Below are 16813 nucleotides of genomic sequence, written 5' to 3' on the forward strand. Positions count from 1 at the left end.
CATATTTCCTAACATCTAAATGTCTACACTATAGGATGTTATTCAAAATGATATATAAGATATTACTACTATGAATGTGTAATTAATTGAAAATCTATTGACACCCTTCCAGGTTATAAAAATTTACATTGAGCAATATTTCTGGTTTGAACTGCCGTGCCCTTTATAGCCGTTTTCTGAATAAGGTTCCTCGTTACATTAAAATTTCATTGGATGGATCGATAAAGAATCTTTTTTGAAACATGATTTTACAAAACAGAGACCAATATCGGCTTTTAATTATTTTATATGCTTTTTTGTTGTTTTTTTTTTGTTTCATTGAAATGGGAAAAATTGTTTAGACTGCAAACAGAGCATTGTAGCGCTTAAAACTTGGTCACAATCAATAGGTATAAATAATATCTACAATTCTTGATTTTCATTTCCTTAAATATCTTTTTCGAAAATAAATGACCGTCATTGATATGTATTTACAGATGATTGTATTGAGCATATATTGATACCAAATTCTTTGCTATACATTATCCTGTTCGCAACCGAAACGATGTTTCCGATTTTTTTAAATACAAAAAATTCATATAAATTAATTAGAAGCCAATACCGGTCTTATTTTTTGTCCACTCATTTTTCAAAAATGATTTTTTATCGATTCATAAAATAATGCACTGGTGTATCGAGCCACCTTAAACTGCCGTATCCTTTATAGGCCGTTTTCGCAGTTTTGACAGGGATTTCTTGAGTTCTATATTTTCTCTTAATGTATTCTGTAATAAATAGTTCAACTGTAGCTCTGAGGATTTCCACAGGTGTAGTAACTCCTGCTTACTCATGCTAGCCACATTCAAAGGCTGCGCAGTGGAATGGTTTAGTGCATGGAGACCTCGAGCCCGAGCTTTATTGTGCTCTCGTGGAGAGCTTTGCATAGAATGTGGACGATAACGCTCACTGGTCGAGGAACGTGCAGATCTACTAGAATGTCCTCTGTTTCTATCCCAGGTAAGTAAACCACTTTTTTCATCATCACTCTCATCGTCAGAATAACACTGTCTGTTTTTGGCGAAAGAAGCACTTCCGTCTTTCGATGATAATTGATATGCGACCTGAGACACTTCACAGAAAGACGCCTCATTTTCACCTCCGTAACAGGCTGCCTCGTTTTCACCTCCGTAATCGGCTGCCCCGTTTTCGCCCCTATAACAGGCTGCCTTTTTTTCACCCCTGTAACAGGCTGCCTCTTTTTCACCCCTGTAACAGGCTGCCTCGTTTTCACCCCTGTAACAGGCCCCTAACGTCTCATCACTAGCTGTACCACTGCTACAGCCTGACTCACACCGGCTCAGTAAATGTTGTCCCTCGTATGAAGAATGCACGCCACGTTTATCACAGTATTCGAGTTCCTGGTTATCGTCTGCTGCAAGTTTACCGGGAACATACCACATATCATACTTGCTATCGGAGGCCTGGATATCACACAGATCTTCAAGACCTCTCAGTGTCTGGATGTCGTCTGCTTCGCTTTCGTTACACTCTTCGCCACTGTCATCGTAATCCCTTACCGAATCAACCTTTGGAAGAGAGTGTTGGTACTGGGACCGCAAAGCTTCCAAGTTTACACAGTTGCTAAGGTTACGAAGAGAGAGACGAGTGATATCAACGGGTTCATCCGGTGAGTCATCAGGAAACAAGCTGGTAGATTTCATCTCGTTCACCCTTTAATAGACAGTGTCAGTTAATTCATCACCCTATTTTGCAATGAAAGTAATAGACATGTATATGATAATACAAACATTTAACTAAAAGTTTACCATTTTGCTTTCTCCACGATGTCTAAAAAGTTTCGATTGATTCGCTTTGTTTTCGCCATGTCTGCAAGCTTGTTTTTCTAAACAAACAAAAATTGAACCAGATGCATTGTCAACAAATGGATGTCGTCGAAAAGTAAAACAAAATAACCAAACTTATTTGACGACAATGAACAGACCCTGATTGTGCTTTTCATGAACAATCTGGAGAAGTCGCCTTTCTTGACAATCCCTAACATCTCCTTGGCAGACTCCTGGGCAGAAACCAAAACTGCACTGTTTATGCATCTATGGAGTCTCTGGAAAAAAACGTATCTTCCACATAATTTCGAAATATACCCACAGTTTGTAGAAATTAAAGGATGGATTGGGCCTAATGTACTATCAACATTTAACTAGATAAGAAATATTTTATCAAAATGTATATGTACAAACCTGACTGAAAAACATGACATTGAGGCTTTTCCAGAAGCTGTCGTCTGGTCGTCTCCGGCAGATTGGCAGGAGGAATTTAAACACGAGATGTTCAACGATAACCAGCAGTATGCAGCAGACGATGGCGATGGAGAGGAGCGCGAACAGACCGCTGTGGTGGAAGACGGTCAGACTGAAGCGCTGCTGGTTGATGCCCTGGTTAAAACATTTCTCCTCGTCAAAGTGGATGTCGATCAGATTCTCCAGGTACCCAGACTCGTGGTAGTGCTTGATCTTCTCGGAAACTGGTTTCTAAACATTAAAAAAAATCCTGTTGTTACATCACTATGCAAATGCAGACACATCTGACTTCTTACCAGTTGGAAGCCTCACCTCTTGATGTACAACTTAAATCAGCATTGTTTATATCTTTAACGTCTTACCTGGAGCGGCGAATCTTTAGGAAAGCCTATTCCATATTCATCCTCGCCAAACGACTGTGGGACGATATACAGATTACAGTTTGGATCCAGTTTCACACGTGCATAATCCAGAATTGGATAATCTCCAAGGTAGGCGTCGATGTGACCATTTCTAAAACAAAAATGATTGGTAATTGATTTGGTCATCCAACAAATTGGCATATATAAAAACAATGGATAACTAATATGCATACCTACATCAACATATTGATAGCGTCGTTTGTCGTGGGCACGAGATAGTGCTGACTCCTTTGATAAAGCTTTTTGTTGATGTTGTTAGTCAGGGCCTCTACGGCGCTTCCTCCAAGTACTCCAACTCTAATTTCCATAAGCTGGAACATAAAAAAGTGCAAGCTTTGAAATTTACGATACAGCATGCATAGTATGGTCTTATCAAATCAAAACTCAGTTTTATCAACGTTAGGTTAACTATTCTGACCAAACCAGGTGGTTTTTCACCGATTGATATACATAATTATGTATTATTTTCCACTTATATACTCACTCTTGAGTCAAACACGCTGTTATAATCAATCCCATTGTGTTTTCCTGCCAAAAAGGCGGCTAAGTTGGCTGTGTAGCTGGCGATGATGAAGATGCACGCAGACGCCCAAAAATTCTGAAGAACTTTACTCGGCCAAGATTTCGGGGACTTCGTACTAACCGTATGGCCAAAAAGCAGCGAGTAGACCATGGTCATGCCCGATCCTATGGTGTAATTTTGTTTACGTTTTCTGCCCCAGGGATTCAAGCCAAACGGACTGTTCCATTCAAACATGGACATGCCCAAGGCTGATAAACTGGCACTGACAAATATGGTGCACCAAACTTCAGGAGAAAATGGTTCTAGAAAGGCGTACATGTAGGTCTTCTGGCTCTGCTGAGTGTACAGGACTGTAAAACGTGAAAAGTAGTACGGGTAGGAAAAATCAATGGCGCGCAGTCTATTTCCGGTGATGCTAAATGCTGCTATGGCCATGTGGGCGATACCATTGGTCAGGTCCCTCATCATCCCATCCCATGTACCGTTCTTCTCTTTCCCGTAAGTCGTGTCGTGAACAATGTATAACACGTACTCAAATTCCAGATCGGACGCGAGTTTATTCAACAGGTCTACTGCAAAGCCACGACAACACTTGAGTTGGAAGCTGGAAGAGTCGTTGATGTTTTCGTAGTTATGCAAGACATTCAGCGTCTGATTTTCGTCGGACACCAGGATCTGGATACAGGGTGTGCTCTGGATGCATTGATTTGAGTCTTCTATCCCGTTCTCTACCATCACAAATGGTTTGACTGGGTTTGTCACAACGCGGTATCGAACTCGTCCATTCCGGATATCCAAGTCTGGCTCAGAGGGCCATAGAATTCCGCGGGGGCGGGCAATTTCCCCGTGGACGTACCCAACGTCCTCCCAGATTGACCGACCCACCATGCCTTTCAGTGCCTTTACCCTATAGTTTTTGTTTGCGAGGTATCCATCAGAGTTAAATTCAAACTTCATCGAGAAGCCTTGGTAAACCTTCTCCTGGAAGTGTCTGGAAGGTAATATAACCAATTATTTACATATATTGTGTCTTTGAGATCTGTTTTTGGTATGCATTAACGAACAAGATCTTTAGATTAACCGTTACAAATCATTGGGGTTTTCGATATTAATTAAAATAAAGGGATGTATATTGACTGTAACATAATGCTAGTTTTGAAGTCAAGAGTTTTGATGGAGCCGATGGTTACAATAGATTGTCTTTCATACAGACAATTTATCATTGATACAGTTATGCCAGCCATAATCGTACCCGTGAGAGTCGATTTGTCGCCGATTTGGGAACGCTGGGCTAATAAATGACATAATGCGGTTACTGACTGAAAACATTTCAATCATGATAATCATTAAACACTATCTGAAGGTTAACTGCAGCATCTATCACTTCTGAATCATTCATGTAAGCGTGCCAAAGGTCCCTGTTTAAACAGGGTCGACTTTTAACAAGAATATTACCGATAGAGCTTCAGCCCAGTTGTGTGGTGACGGTATGCCCCGTTCATACAGGATTGTCCAACACCACGTGATACTTTGTCATCACGTGGTGCGCTTTGTATTGCCGAATTTAAGTACGAGACACTGTCTGAAATTACGTCATCCAATGACGTCACAGAATCTGGAACCATAACAAGAGAGCCAATCGGATACAGTTTGATCAATAGAGTATTCTGTGTGTACCCTTTTTCTGTAATAAACCATCTTACTTTCTTGGACGTATTGCACGGAAGTGACTTAAAAATTGACACTGCCATCGGAGGATCGAGGTGAAGAAGAACTATTGTGTCTTCTGCCAAGTGATTGCATAACTGCCTATGGAGTCCCTCGGGGGTCATTTTCTTACTAACAACAAGTAGAGAGATGGTCCAAAGCTCTGTATGGTTCAGTGAAATCACTTCTCCAAAGAACCTATCATGAAGCGCGGTGTCTTCGACGATGATTAGAAACCGGAACCAGAAATTCGTCTTGAAGAATGTCAGCACCGCTCTAGCCGTCTCTTGATAGGAATGTCCGAGGACTAACAATAATTTGTTCTCTTTCTGGAAATAAATCATATCCACAATTAAAATATGTTGGTTTTGAAATACTGTAATATAAGTGATGTCTACGTTGAATCTACATGATTGTATAAAAGAGAGACAAAAATAGAATCGTGTCTTTTAATGGTCGCGTAACTTTATTTCGTGGTTTTTAAATTGTAAATAAGCGTTATTATTTGTTGTTAGCAGATGAGTCAATAGTCATGAATTCCAAATTCTCGCCAGCTGTCAAAAAAATCTTATTAATAATGTATTGCGAAATCATATTCTCGGTGTCCCCCGGTGGTTTTTACGATTAACGTCACACTTTCCCCCTCGAAGTCATAAATAAGTATCTTGATTAATTCAGAAGGTCGGTAAATGGGTGACTGAGTCAGCAATTTAATGGATGAAAACACTCCGAACACGCAGAGACAATGCTCTCATCTTTTTTGGAATTTAGTTTTCTGATTAATTTATTGCCCGCATTCCATCCCCCACCCCAAAAAAAGCTATCTGACGCTTAGGGGAAGACCTTTCTATAGAACTTACTGAGTGGAGATGAGAATGGGGATGAGAATCGATTGAAGAAGATTTTTTTTTTATTCTTAATCACGTCAATTATACGTAGAAATCGTTGTATTGGATGACAGATAGCTGTCTTTGAAAAAAGTAAGCTCTTTGGAAACAAGAACTTAAGGGGGCTGACAAAATAAAGAAATGCTTGCTACAAGCTGCGGAGAAATAAAGCCGCGATCGATGAAGAAATATCTCATTAAAGAAACTATGATCATTTATTTTAAGCAGGAAATGATTTGTTCAACGAGCTGTGTGATCTTGGTTCCGATCTGATGAATGTAACGTTCACCTACCTAATGTCTACTATTTTCATAGTATTTTACAATATTCCACTTATTTTTGTAACTATCTTAATTAGATATCATCAAACTAACGATAAAATTTTGGTTGGGGTTAATATCAGAGGGTGATATATTAAATACAGTTTTGCAGGTACTTCATTAAGCTACGTAGCGCTGCAAATCTAACGTAGCGATTGCACACAGAAGGATCCTCGACACGGAGGAGGATAATCTCGCCAAGTTTTACCTGGAATTTACCATAACGGTTAAAGTCATCCATCAATACTTATGATCTTTATATATATATATATATATATATATATATATATATATATATATATATATATATATATATATATATATATATATATATATATATATATATATATTAGCATTTCAGATCCACCGGTTAAGATAGACTACATGGTACAATTTTGAACCTTAGTTTTATGTGTATACTCATGACCCTTGGTTTTATGTTGAAATGTGGTCCTTGGTTTCGTGTTACAATTTTGACCCGTGGTTTCACGTTACAATTTTGACTCTTGATTTTATGTTACATTTGTGATGAAAATATACAGCAAAAATTCCAAGATTTCTTTTTTGAAATGTTCCCTCTTTATACTCAACATTTTGGTACTTTGATATTTGGTTGTGTATAAAAAAAAAACCTGAGGGGCATTTCAAAACAGAAAAACTTGATTTTTTCATACGAAATAAATGTAGTTCAGGCACAAATGCATTTATGGTTATTGAAATATAAAGCAAAAAGTGGTGGAAGCAGAGACTTGGGACAGGGAGTAGATATAGCTCGGTATTAATTTCCCAGTGTTAACGGTCAATCGCTTGTCTACGATCCTTTTCTTTTTATGGATTAATGGTTACGCAATATTGCATTCATACATGCAGTTAGATACCTAACACCTCGATATTGTGACTTGCTCTAGGTGTATAGCATGTACTGATTCTGGAAATCAGAACACAATTGTTATTTACAAATATTTAGATCAATCAAAGTTTGAAGTATTAAGGATGGGATAATTAGGGTAGTTAAGGATGGGGTAGTTCGGCTTATGTCAGATTTTCTACCATGATATTTTTGAAGAATTACTATAATGAACTATATATATTTTAAAACGTGAAATATGATCTACTGGTATGTATATCGTGAAAATATGATCTATTTACTTAGAATATAGATCTTGATCAACGATATACAAACAGACCCCAGTGATGCCGTGTCAATAGATAACGACCGTCAAATGAAATAAGTCTTTGGCAAGCCCAATACATCTACAGCACTGAGAATCCAATTCTCCATCTCCTCAGACGCCGATTAGGTCCCATTTTCTCTGACTTATTGTGCAAGATCTCGTACAGAATCGGTATCATGTGAGCGCTTTTCTCTGCGTTCAGTCTCCTCTTCAAGTTATGACTGATGGAGACATTGATCGTAGCTAATGTCCGAGTTTGCGCTACGTGCTCATACTTCTAAATAGACATATTAATTATAATGTAGCTTGAATGATCTTAGCAAATTCATCATCATGGGATTTCTCTTCCATGTTCCCTTTCTCAGGGGGACGCTCTACTGGATAATGTTCCATTATAATCTTGACCTGTCCGCGACCCTACCCTCCTTGTTGAATGATCGAAAGCTCGTCCAATGCCTCACAATAAGATATCAGATGAAGTACGTCGTAATCAAAATAAATCACTGTTTTAGAATTTTCAAATTGTAAAATATTTAACCGTGAAATGCAATTCAACAAATCCTATTGGAGGGTTTCAAACTCGACAGGACATGCAGCCCAATAGTCCACGTTTTAACCTTTTTTTGCTGCGCTGAAGGATATTAAACGTGCGTCAAAGAATGATTGTATTCTTACAATTTAGACAGTACATCACAATATACATGTATTTACATGCATTGGAAATCTGCGACGTTCAATTTTCAATAACACACGTCCAACCTGATCACGGCGTATGAGCACAAATACATGTAAACGTCATAACGCCATTTTGAATAGGTATACTATTGTTAGATTTACCTGACCAATTTTGTACGTACATAAAAAATATCGTTATATCATATATGTCCTATCTCAAAAAAGAGTATGCACAGGCAAAGTTTCTGGTACATGGAATATACGTTAAGGCGCGGAAGCGTATTACATGAAGTTGTTCCATATATTATTCATATCCAATACAAAAAGCGTATATAAAGACTTTAAAGCGACGATACAAAAATATTTCATTCAAATAAACATCAAAATAAATATAGATATTTAAGCTTTGAATGCTTATATTTATATTCGTATTTATATTTATTGATGAAGTATTTGTGTATCGTCGCTTTTAAGCTATTAGATACGATATGAAACATAAATGGAACAGCCATATTAACGTTATTTAGATCGCTTCCGCAATTAAAAATATAGTATAGTAATCCTGTTTGATATTATTACAGTTTATTTCCTAAAACATCAATTGCAACCGCTGATTTGGTGAGTAAACACAAAGATACATAAATTTCAGACACAGCAAACTTTAGGTCTATCGGAGAATCAGCAGGTTGTGTCATATATTTCAGTCAATCCAAATCGACATCTGGTGTTACTGTACGGCTCAACTCCTCGTGACAGAATGCCACTGAGCAGACGACAACTGACGTCACGGAAAAATCAAACCTACAATCATCTGGCGTTTTTATTAACATAAATATTTTTGTAAACTGTTCTTTGAATTGTGATTTATCTATGAGTGTTTTGATGATATAAAAAGTTATTGCTATAACATCTGTGGTTAAATTATATTCTGCGCGAGGGGATGATGTAGTAGTTCATCTAAATAATTTCACTTCCATACTTAAAGTTCAATTTTGCAATTGTATAAATTTACTGCGGGCAAAAGCATTGAATCCTAATTGCTTATAGTTTTATCTGCAGCTACATTCGACCCACCACTCCTCATCTTCATCTCAAACCTTTGACATAACTGACCAAACAAACTACTAAATTGTTTCTGTGTGTAAAATCGACATTTTAAAAAGTTTCTTCCAGAACTCATCATTCAAAGAAAACATTGGAATCATTTCTGTAAAAACTACCGGAAAGCATAACTGTAAATAAAGTTGTTTCTGATGTGAATTAGTAAGAGAGACGGATGAGTTAGAACATAAGACATCAGCGTAAAATCTCCACAGAACTAAAGGAGACAATTTAGTTCTATTCTTCAACGTTTTGTGCCCATTTAGGAAAAAACAATTACGAAAAACAGGAAGAAAACATTTCATTGCAATTAATTTTCTATCGTTGTAGTCACTATAAACAGTGGTTGGTGCCAGGCCATGTAACGAGGAATTAAATCAAATTTGTTTCATAATGTCCTCTTTTTCCAAATTGATCAATAGAAAACCCCAATGCAGAGGTCCATGTTGATGATATAAAACAATTTCTTAAGAAAGAGAAATCTCCACAATCGATACCCAACCAGCCTTTACTGGGCGCTGATATGGAATGCTTTAAGAGAATTTCTCTTACTTGAGTCAATTAGTAAATCAAGAAAAAAAAAAGACAACAAATGCATCATGAAATATATATCTGATAAATAAACATACGATGCATTTAGCGGTAACATATATTTTTCTTCCTTTGGCATCAATCAAGTCAAAATTGCCTTGCCGCTAGTGGTCTGTGCTATCAAACCATCACATAGATTGGCGACGAATCCTTGGAATTGTTTTTCGTTAAAAAAAAATCGAAAGCCCGTGAACCTATGAACAGTGAAATAAAAGTAAAGTGAAGCAATGAGCAGAGCCAATACCGAGTAAAACACGTTGTCAGATTTATTTAAGGAATAAGGAATCATTCTTTTAGTATTATGAGGTGATAATTTCGGTCGGGGCGTGGTCAATTCCAATAAAGCCCGAAGGGCTTTATGGTAGATTTGACCGTGCTCCGACCGAAATTATCACCTCATAATATTCAAAAAATTATTTCTTATTACTTATAATTATATTATTTCCAATTTCTACAGTTTAAAACAACATTTTAAAATCACATTTTTTTCATGTAGTACGCGGCGCAGCCAATAACGTGTTTCGGTTATGCTATAAGACACGCCAATTTTGTGCCGCTCATCTTTTATGAAATTATTGGGTTATAGGCTTCAAAATTGATTCGTTAAGTTATCACAGACTAAGACAGTTGAAATGGTAAATATATAAGAATAGTTACGAAGCAAAAAACGATAAACCGATCAATAAAGCGAATAGAGAAAAAAAACCGCATGGTAAACCTACAACAGAAAAAGTTTAAAGCGGTATTTTGACGGAAAAAGCCGGAGAATTTCAGCCAGAATGATAGTGTCCGAATTCCTAAGATTGTGTCCTTACTTTCAGAATGACTCTATGGTGGCCGTATTGCGACCTACAATTACTACAGATATTAGAAACATTTGTAAGGAATAGACAAAACATATCCTTTTATCTTATAGTCTGTCCCAAGTTATTGCTTCCATCACTTTTTGATGATTTTTAATAAAATTACACATACCTGTGAAAGAAATACAGTTGAAATCGTTAAAAGGGAACATATCTAAGATATCTTAATTGAACAATTATCCCTTTCCACTCAGAAAAATTCACAGGAACGAAATCAGATTCCTTACGGAGATTTATAATGGGGAATGTTTACATCTTTTCTCCATTCGGAATACACTCGGAATACATCGCGCAATTTTTCAACGTTATCATCCGGGCTTATTAATGGCTGTTGCAATGCAAAATCTCCGTAGACTTTCAATTTCGGGATGTGTATTGAAACCTGAAGCGGTAGAGGGGGCGTTTCAAAACAGATAATCTGGACATTTTTTATATTAGTGGATGAACGTAGTTTGTGTACAAAGATATTTACTGTTATTGAAATATCAAGCAAAAAGTGGTGGAAGCAAAAACTCGGGACAGAGTATAGTTGAGATTGTAAACTATAGGGTTTAACATGTGAATGATGGAGGATTACTTAGCCAAAGCCACTGATGATTACAAGCACGTACAAACATTTCAAGAATTCTACTCATTTTTAAATCATTTCAGGATATGAGATTTATCGAACCCTGCTGAGATAAATGCATGGTGTTTTTTTGTGGTCGGCTTTGGTTTTGTTAACCATACATTGACATCATGTAAATTTTTAATTAATAGTATTTTTTTTATGCATTTGACATATTATTTTTAAAAACATTTTACACAGTTACATAATGATTTTTAAATGTTTTTATTTACATTTTGTACTAAAAGTAAATATAATTTGTTCCTTGCTATTTCGGAAAGCACCAACACAGTGCGATTTATACTTTAAATGCATGTTGTACTTATGGGAAAAAAAAAATCATATGTTGACAACTGATATCAAATGCCGATCATTTTTTTAACAGAAATACTTGTTTACAATATCTTTTATTCCAATTAATACATGCATATAAAACGGTGGTTACTAGCACGCCTCATCCCCTCATCAAACGCTATAGATATTAGCTTCTATTTTGCGGAAAATCATTATTAGGAATGTATATCCACTACCCATGTACTATTGGCCCACTCCTGCGACAAAGCATATCTGTAAAACAATGATATAACCTTCCTTTAAGTCATGTTTCAAGATTAGGACATTTTTATAGTGCGTGGCTTACAGTTTAACACAATTATGTCGTAGTCCATTACGTCCACGGAAGTGACGTATCTAACACATATTACTGCGTTTGACTGTACATGCCCTTAAACGAAAGTTTTCTGACGAAATCACGAAAAGGTTTATAGCTGTTTTATGACCATTAACAAGTGCATGCAAGGATTCAGTTTTCTGACCAGGCGATGGGTGACAAGATTTACATAAAAGTATTTGCTCCGGTTATCATGGAGCATATATCGACTTTGTATAAAAAGCTATTTACATATAAACCGGTGTTCGATGCGGACGACCTCGTCTTGTATCGACGGGAGCCTCGCTATGACTATCAATGCTCGGTTTACATCGTAATACCTCATGACTCCGCCGCGAAAACAAAGTTGCTTACACCCTTATTAAACTATGAAACTTTTTAAGGTCCATAGAAATGTGAATACACACATGTAAGAGTCAGTGAGTACACCGTTTGCCGGTCGTAATCTGTTTGATTATTCATACACGGAGCTACTCGGGATATTTGGTATCGACTGTACACAAACAACGAGGGGACTCAATCACAATACAGGGAGCAGCTGGCCTCACAATCACTTGTTGGTAACAGTTAATGATTCCAAATCAAAGCTAGCTGCTACTGCTGAACAACCTGTGAACACGTCCCTAGTACGTCACGTGACAACCCTCTGTGACGGAGAATCGGGCACTTGCTAGGGACTGTGTAAATTAACCTAGACCAGAGTCATTATAGATATTGTCATCAGTTACTAAAACATGTTTACGTCAACCATTAGCTTAGATAATAGGTGAAATTGTGATCAATCTGATTGGGTTTAATATGAGGAATCTCTTATACAAAATAAAGTCTTCGATCTTGGTGATCTTCTTAGCTTTCACTGAAGGGAGCTTGCAGTTGACCATGTTGTGGTTTCACTGTCATACAGAAATCAGACCAATTCCACAACGATACGTATGTATCTAAAAACGTTTTATGGTCAATGCCCGTGATTATTTAGAATGTAAAGAAAAGCAAACACTGCCGCTAAATTGGAATTGATTCATCTATTTGAACAAAAGAGGATACCCACTACTTATTGAGCTATGGTTGGCATCAAACCCTCAAAACTCTCAAACATCTCACGACAGACAGGGGCGACAATGGAGATTCGTCATTTGTTTGCTCTCAGCAATTCAGTCTAAAGCCACTCTCTTTTTTTCAGAAAGTTCACTCGATTGTCATAAAAATGAAATATTTAATTAAGAGAGCGTCGGCTTAACGCGGATCAATCGATGGCAGAGCGAGGCCAATGGTATACCTACGGAGGGACAGATTTGACATTTTAACGATTGCAGTGATAGCTTAACCCGCGAGAATGATTCTGCTCCACGACATTTACATCAAAAACAGATAAACAGAAAATATTGTGCATCGTTAAGACTTGATAAGCTGGTTAGTGTGGCCAAGTCAATCTAAAAGGGGGGGGGGGGGTATATATTGATTGTATAGCGAGAAGAGACTGATTAGTTTTAGGGACACGATTTTGATTCTTTGTCAGATATATAATGAGAACTATAAAAGTAAACAAATTACCTGTTTAGGATATTATAATTATATTCGATTCAATCAACATCAAAATCTTGCAGCATTGCTTTATTGTAAACTTTAATCAAAGTACTGAAGAACTGGCGGGAGTTGATTTTGTCGATGTTTATTTATTCTAAAATTAATGATATGTTATTTTGCATGACAAGTACATGTATACGTAGTTTCTAATTTGAATTACGCATATTTTTATAATATGAATTTTTGAACTTTTTCGACTAGAATGTCGAGAAACCTCCATATGAATCATGTTAAATAATATTTAAAGATAAAATTAATTCAATCAAACTATATGTATCAGTGGTAGAAATATTTCTCGAAAATTGTATGGATCCAAGCAATTTTGAACTCTAGTCTCGTTCAACCAAACGCTCGGCTGACACCGTAAATCTCCGACAAGGGTTCACGGAGACAGCCGAGCGTCGAGTTGAACGAGACTATATTGAACTCTGGCGTAGGAATATATACGACTACAAAAATATTTAAATTGTTCGTACCATTTAAAATCTGACTATTTTTAAGGTATTTCTAAATAATAAGTTTCCTTGAAAAACAATGCTTTAGCATACATTACATCGAATTCATCAATTATTTTTAAGAACTAAGTCTTGTCAGGAGCAATGATTTGTGCTGAGGTCCAAACACTGTTTCACTTTCGGTTTGTCCGCGTGACTGCATAGGAGAGTTGATTAAAAATCAACTCCCAAAAATTGGGTTAATCTTTAAACCTTGGTCTTACAACCTTGCTTTAGGGATCTGTCAACCTTAATCAAACCCTGTCAGAAGGACTGAAAAATCTTGCTGTAAAAATCTAACTACCTTACATAAAGAACTAACTTTGACAACGTTGTCGTTAGACTCTGACAACAATGCTTTAAGAATCTGTAACATTGGATTAACAAATCTAAAACATTTATTGATAGAACTTGACGACATTACTAAAGGAATGTATCTTGCTGTAAGAAATTGACAACCTATTCAACTTCGCTAAAATAAACTTATTTTTAGACATTTGACCAATTTTCTCTTAAAATCTAATAAGACAACTTCGATTTAAGATTCTTAAATCCTTTGCTGTAAAAGTTTGACAGCTTGTTACAACCTTGCTGTAAAAAGCTGACGACTTTGCTGTAAAAATTGACAAATATGCTACTACAATTACCAACTCTAACAAACTTGCTCCTAAATAGTAATCTGAAAACTTTGCTACAAGAACTCTTTCGAGAAAACGAATAACAGTTGGGAAACGTTTGTTGATATCGTTCGCGTTTCAAATTGTATAAATGTATGCTTATACACCACAGTGTTAACGTTAAGATTATTACGGAGGCGTAGGACTAGTTCCAATGGTAATACTCAGATACACTTTCAAAACTCTCACGTACAGTTCTTTCTCTTTTACCCATTTCAATGTTGCCTGTTTACGATTGAAGGAGGAGAGAGTTACAAAATATTTGAAATTGAATTGAAACAAATTAAAATTCCTTAGTTATCTTTTGAGACAGCATACAAAGAAATGCTTCAAAAAGTGTTCAAATCTCCGAATAATTAGCCGGCTAATATCACGCTATTTCCCTTGGAAAATTGGCGATAATTTGATTATACCTATAAGTATATCTAGCCTGTCAAAACATTATTCCTTAACATCTGCAAAGAAACCCTGCACCGGCTTTTTCGACGATTTGGAGAATCTTGATTGAACTAGAATTATTTGGTAATCAGTATTAACAAGGCAAAAAACCTGACCAATATCAAAATGACACAAATTTGCAAAAACCAAACCCTAATTCTGATAAAAGTTGATCCAGTTATTTGCAAATTACGTGCATGATATGACCGGCCATAAATCTAATGTATCAAGCAATCGGACAGAGTAATTGGACAAAATTGTGCGGTAACTGACACACGAACACAGCAATGGTGGGGGGGGGGGATTACTTCGTCCGGAGAGATTTCACAGGCTCGGACTGAGAGAGTAGTCTGTGCCACGGGACACAGCCCATCCAGTGTTGATGTTAAGGGGTCGGAAGGAGTCGGGATGTTGGGAATAAGTGGTCCATGCCAATTGTAACTGAATTTTAGAAACTTCGCCACTTCAAATTCAAGTATTCAGACAATTGTCAACTATTTTTCACTCTTAGAGAGGGTAATCGACAAACCATCAATCTTGATGTAAAATACTGCAAAATGCTACGGGGGAGCAACTTTAAATTAGTCGACATATTCAAAGAACAGCATTGCCTTATAATTTGTTAGGTGTATTTTTTCTTCAGTGTTAATATGAAACCTGGTCAAATGTAATAAACCAATCCATACTTTCAGTTATTTTAATAATTCCATAACTAAATATGATAAATTTAAACTTTTAAAAAGTTAAACAAATAAAACGATTGCTAAAATATCATAGAAAGCTAAAATTACCTTTTGGTAGACTGTCTTCGGGTCCTTTAAGTAGGCCAGGGTAGGTATTCCAAGGACATCAGTGACCATGGAAATAAAATTAATAGAATCCCTATTCCCCACTATAAACACCGCGAGGGTGCGCTGCGTCAGGTAAGAACATACCCCGTGTAGCTGGTCATAAACACCTGTATAGGTAGGGTAGACGGCCCCGGACACGTTCACATCCGGTCCTCCCACCGACAAATAAAACGTCCGGAAGTGTATATTGTACACGTCTTGCTCGATCACCGCCACAATATCATTTCCATGACAATATAACGGCAACAAAAGGACAATGCACCACGTCTGAAAAGCCATAACGTCAAAATAACGTTATTCTATTCCCTTATTAGGTCGTCTTAAAAACTTTTTCATTTTGGCTCAGTGTAAGGTACGACCTTCCAATGGACTCCAAGTGAGATTCTGTGCGGTTCTAACGAGAGTTGTATTTAACGTCTGTGTTTCCTGTTCCGTTATTTTAGACTGGGAACATGCCAGCGTTTGGTATTGACTTCCGGTGAGCCCATACATCACCAGTCGTCGCACAAAATGACAGCAGATCATATCTATTGCAAATTTATAAGTTTTTTCCGATCGCTCACCACAGATGTTGAAAATCGATGCGACATTTACGCCGTGCATTGAAGGGTCGCCATCAGACGAGAATTGCTACTCGATGTCGACCGTAATGGCCGAATAGAGTGTTCATCTTCATCAGCACGGCTAATGAAAAAACACCATCTGCTTGAATTAAAAACAAAAAACCGGTCCTCGTCTAACCATATAGTTCTTTCTTAATGAATAAGATCAACTTTGATCTTGCTTGTGGTAACCGGTTTATTGAAGTCGAGACTTTGATGAACTGTACGTTTCTTCTCACGAGACCGAATCAACCAGGGAAAGAAATTGGTCCTCTCAGATCGAACCTTCCCATTGGTCGGCAAAGGACAGGAAAAATACAGCGTTTAAT

General features: G+C 37.0%; 1 protein-coding gene across 1 annotated transcript; it reads right to left on the reverse strand.

Moving 5' to 3' along the window:
- Window positions 1-89: 89 nt before the first annotated feature.
- Window positions 90-16813, reverse strand: LOC128165518 (glutamate receptor ionotropic, NMDA 3A-like). Its single transcript, XM_052830154.1, has 9 exons — window positions 15823-16813; window positions 4698-5278; window positions 3204-4233; window positions 2897-3030; window positions 2660-2810; window positions 2238-2528; window positions 1982-2101; window positions 1806-1882; window positions 90-1710 (listed from the first exon to the last, which is right to left on the reverse strand). The coding sequence occupies exons 1-9, from the start codon at window positions 16159-16161 to the stop codon at window positions 684-686; spliced, it is 3750 nt and encodes a 1249-aa protein (XP_052686114.1). The 5' UTR covers window positions 16162-16813; the 3' UTR covers window positions 90-683.

Source organism: Crassostrea angulata, chromosome 10 (genome assembly GCF_025612915.1).
Source record: "Crassostrea angulata isolate pt1a10 chromosome 10, ASM2561291v2, whole genome shotgun sequence".
Lineage (NCBI taxonomy): Eukaryota > Metazoa > Mollusca > Bivalvia > Ostreida > Ostreidae > Magallana > Magallana angulata.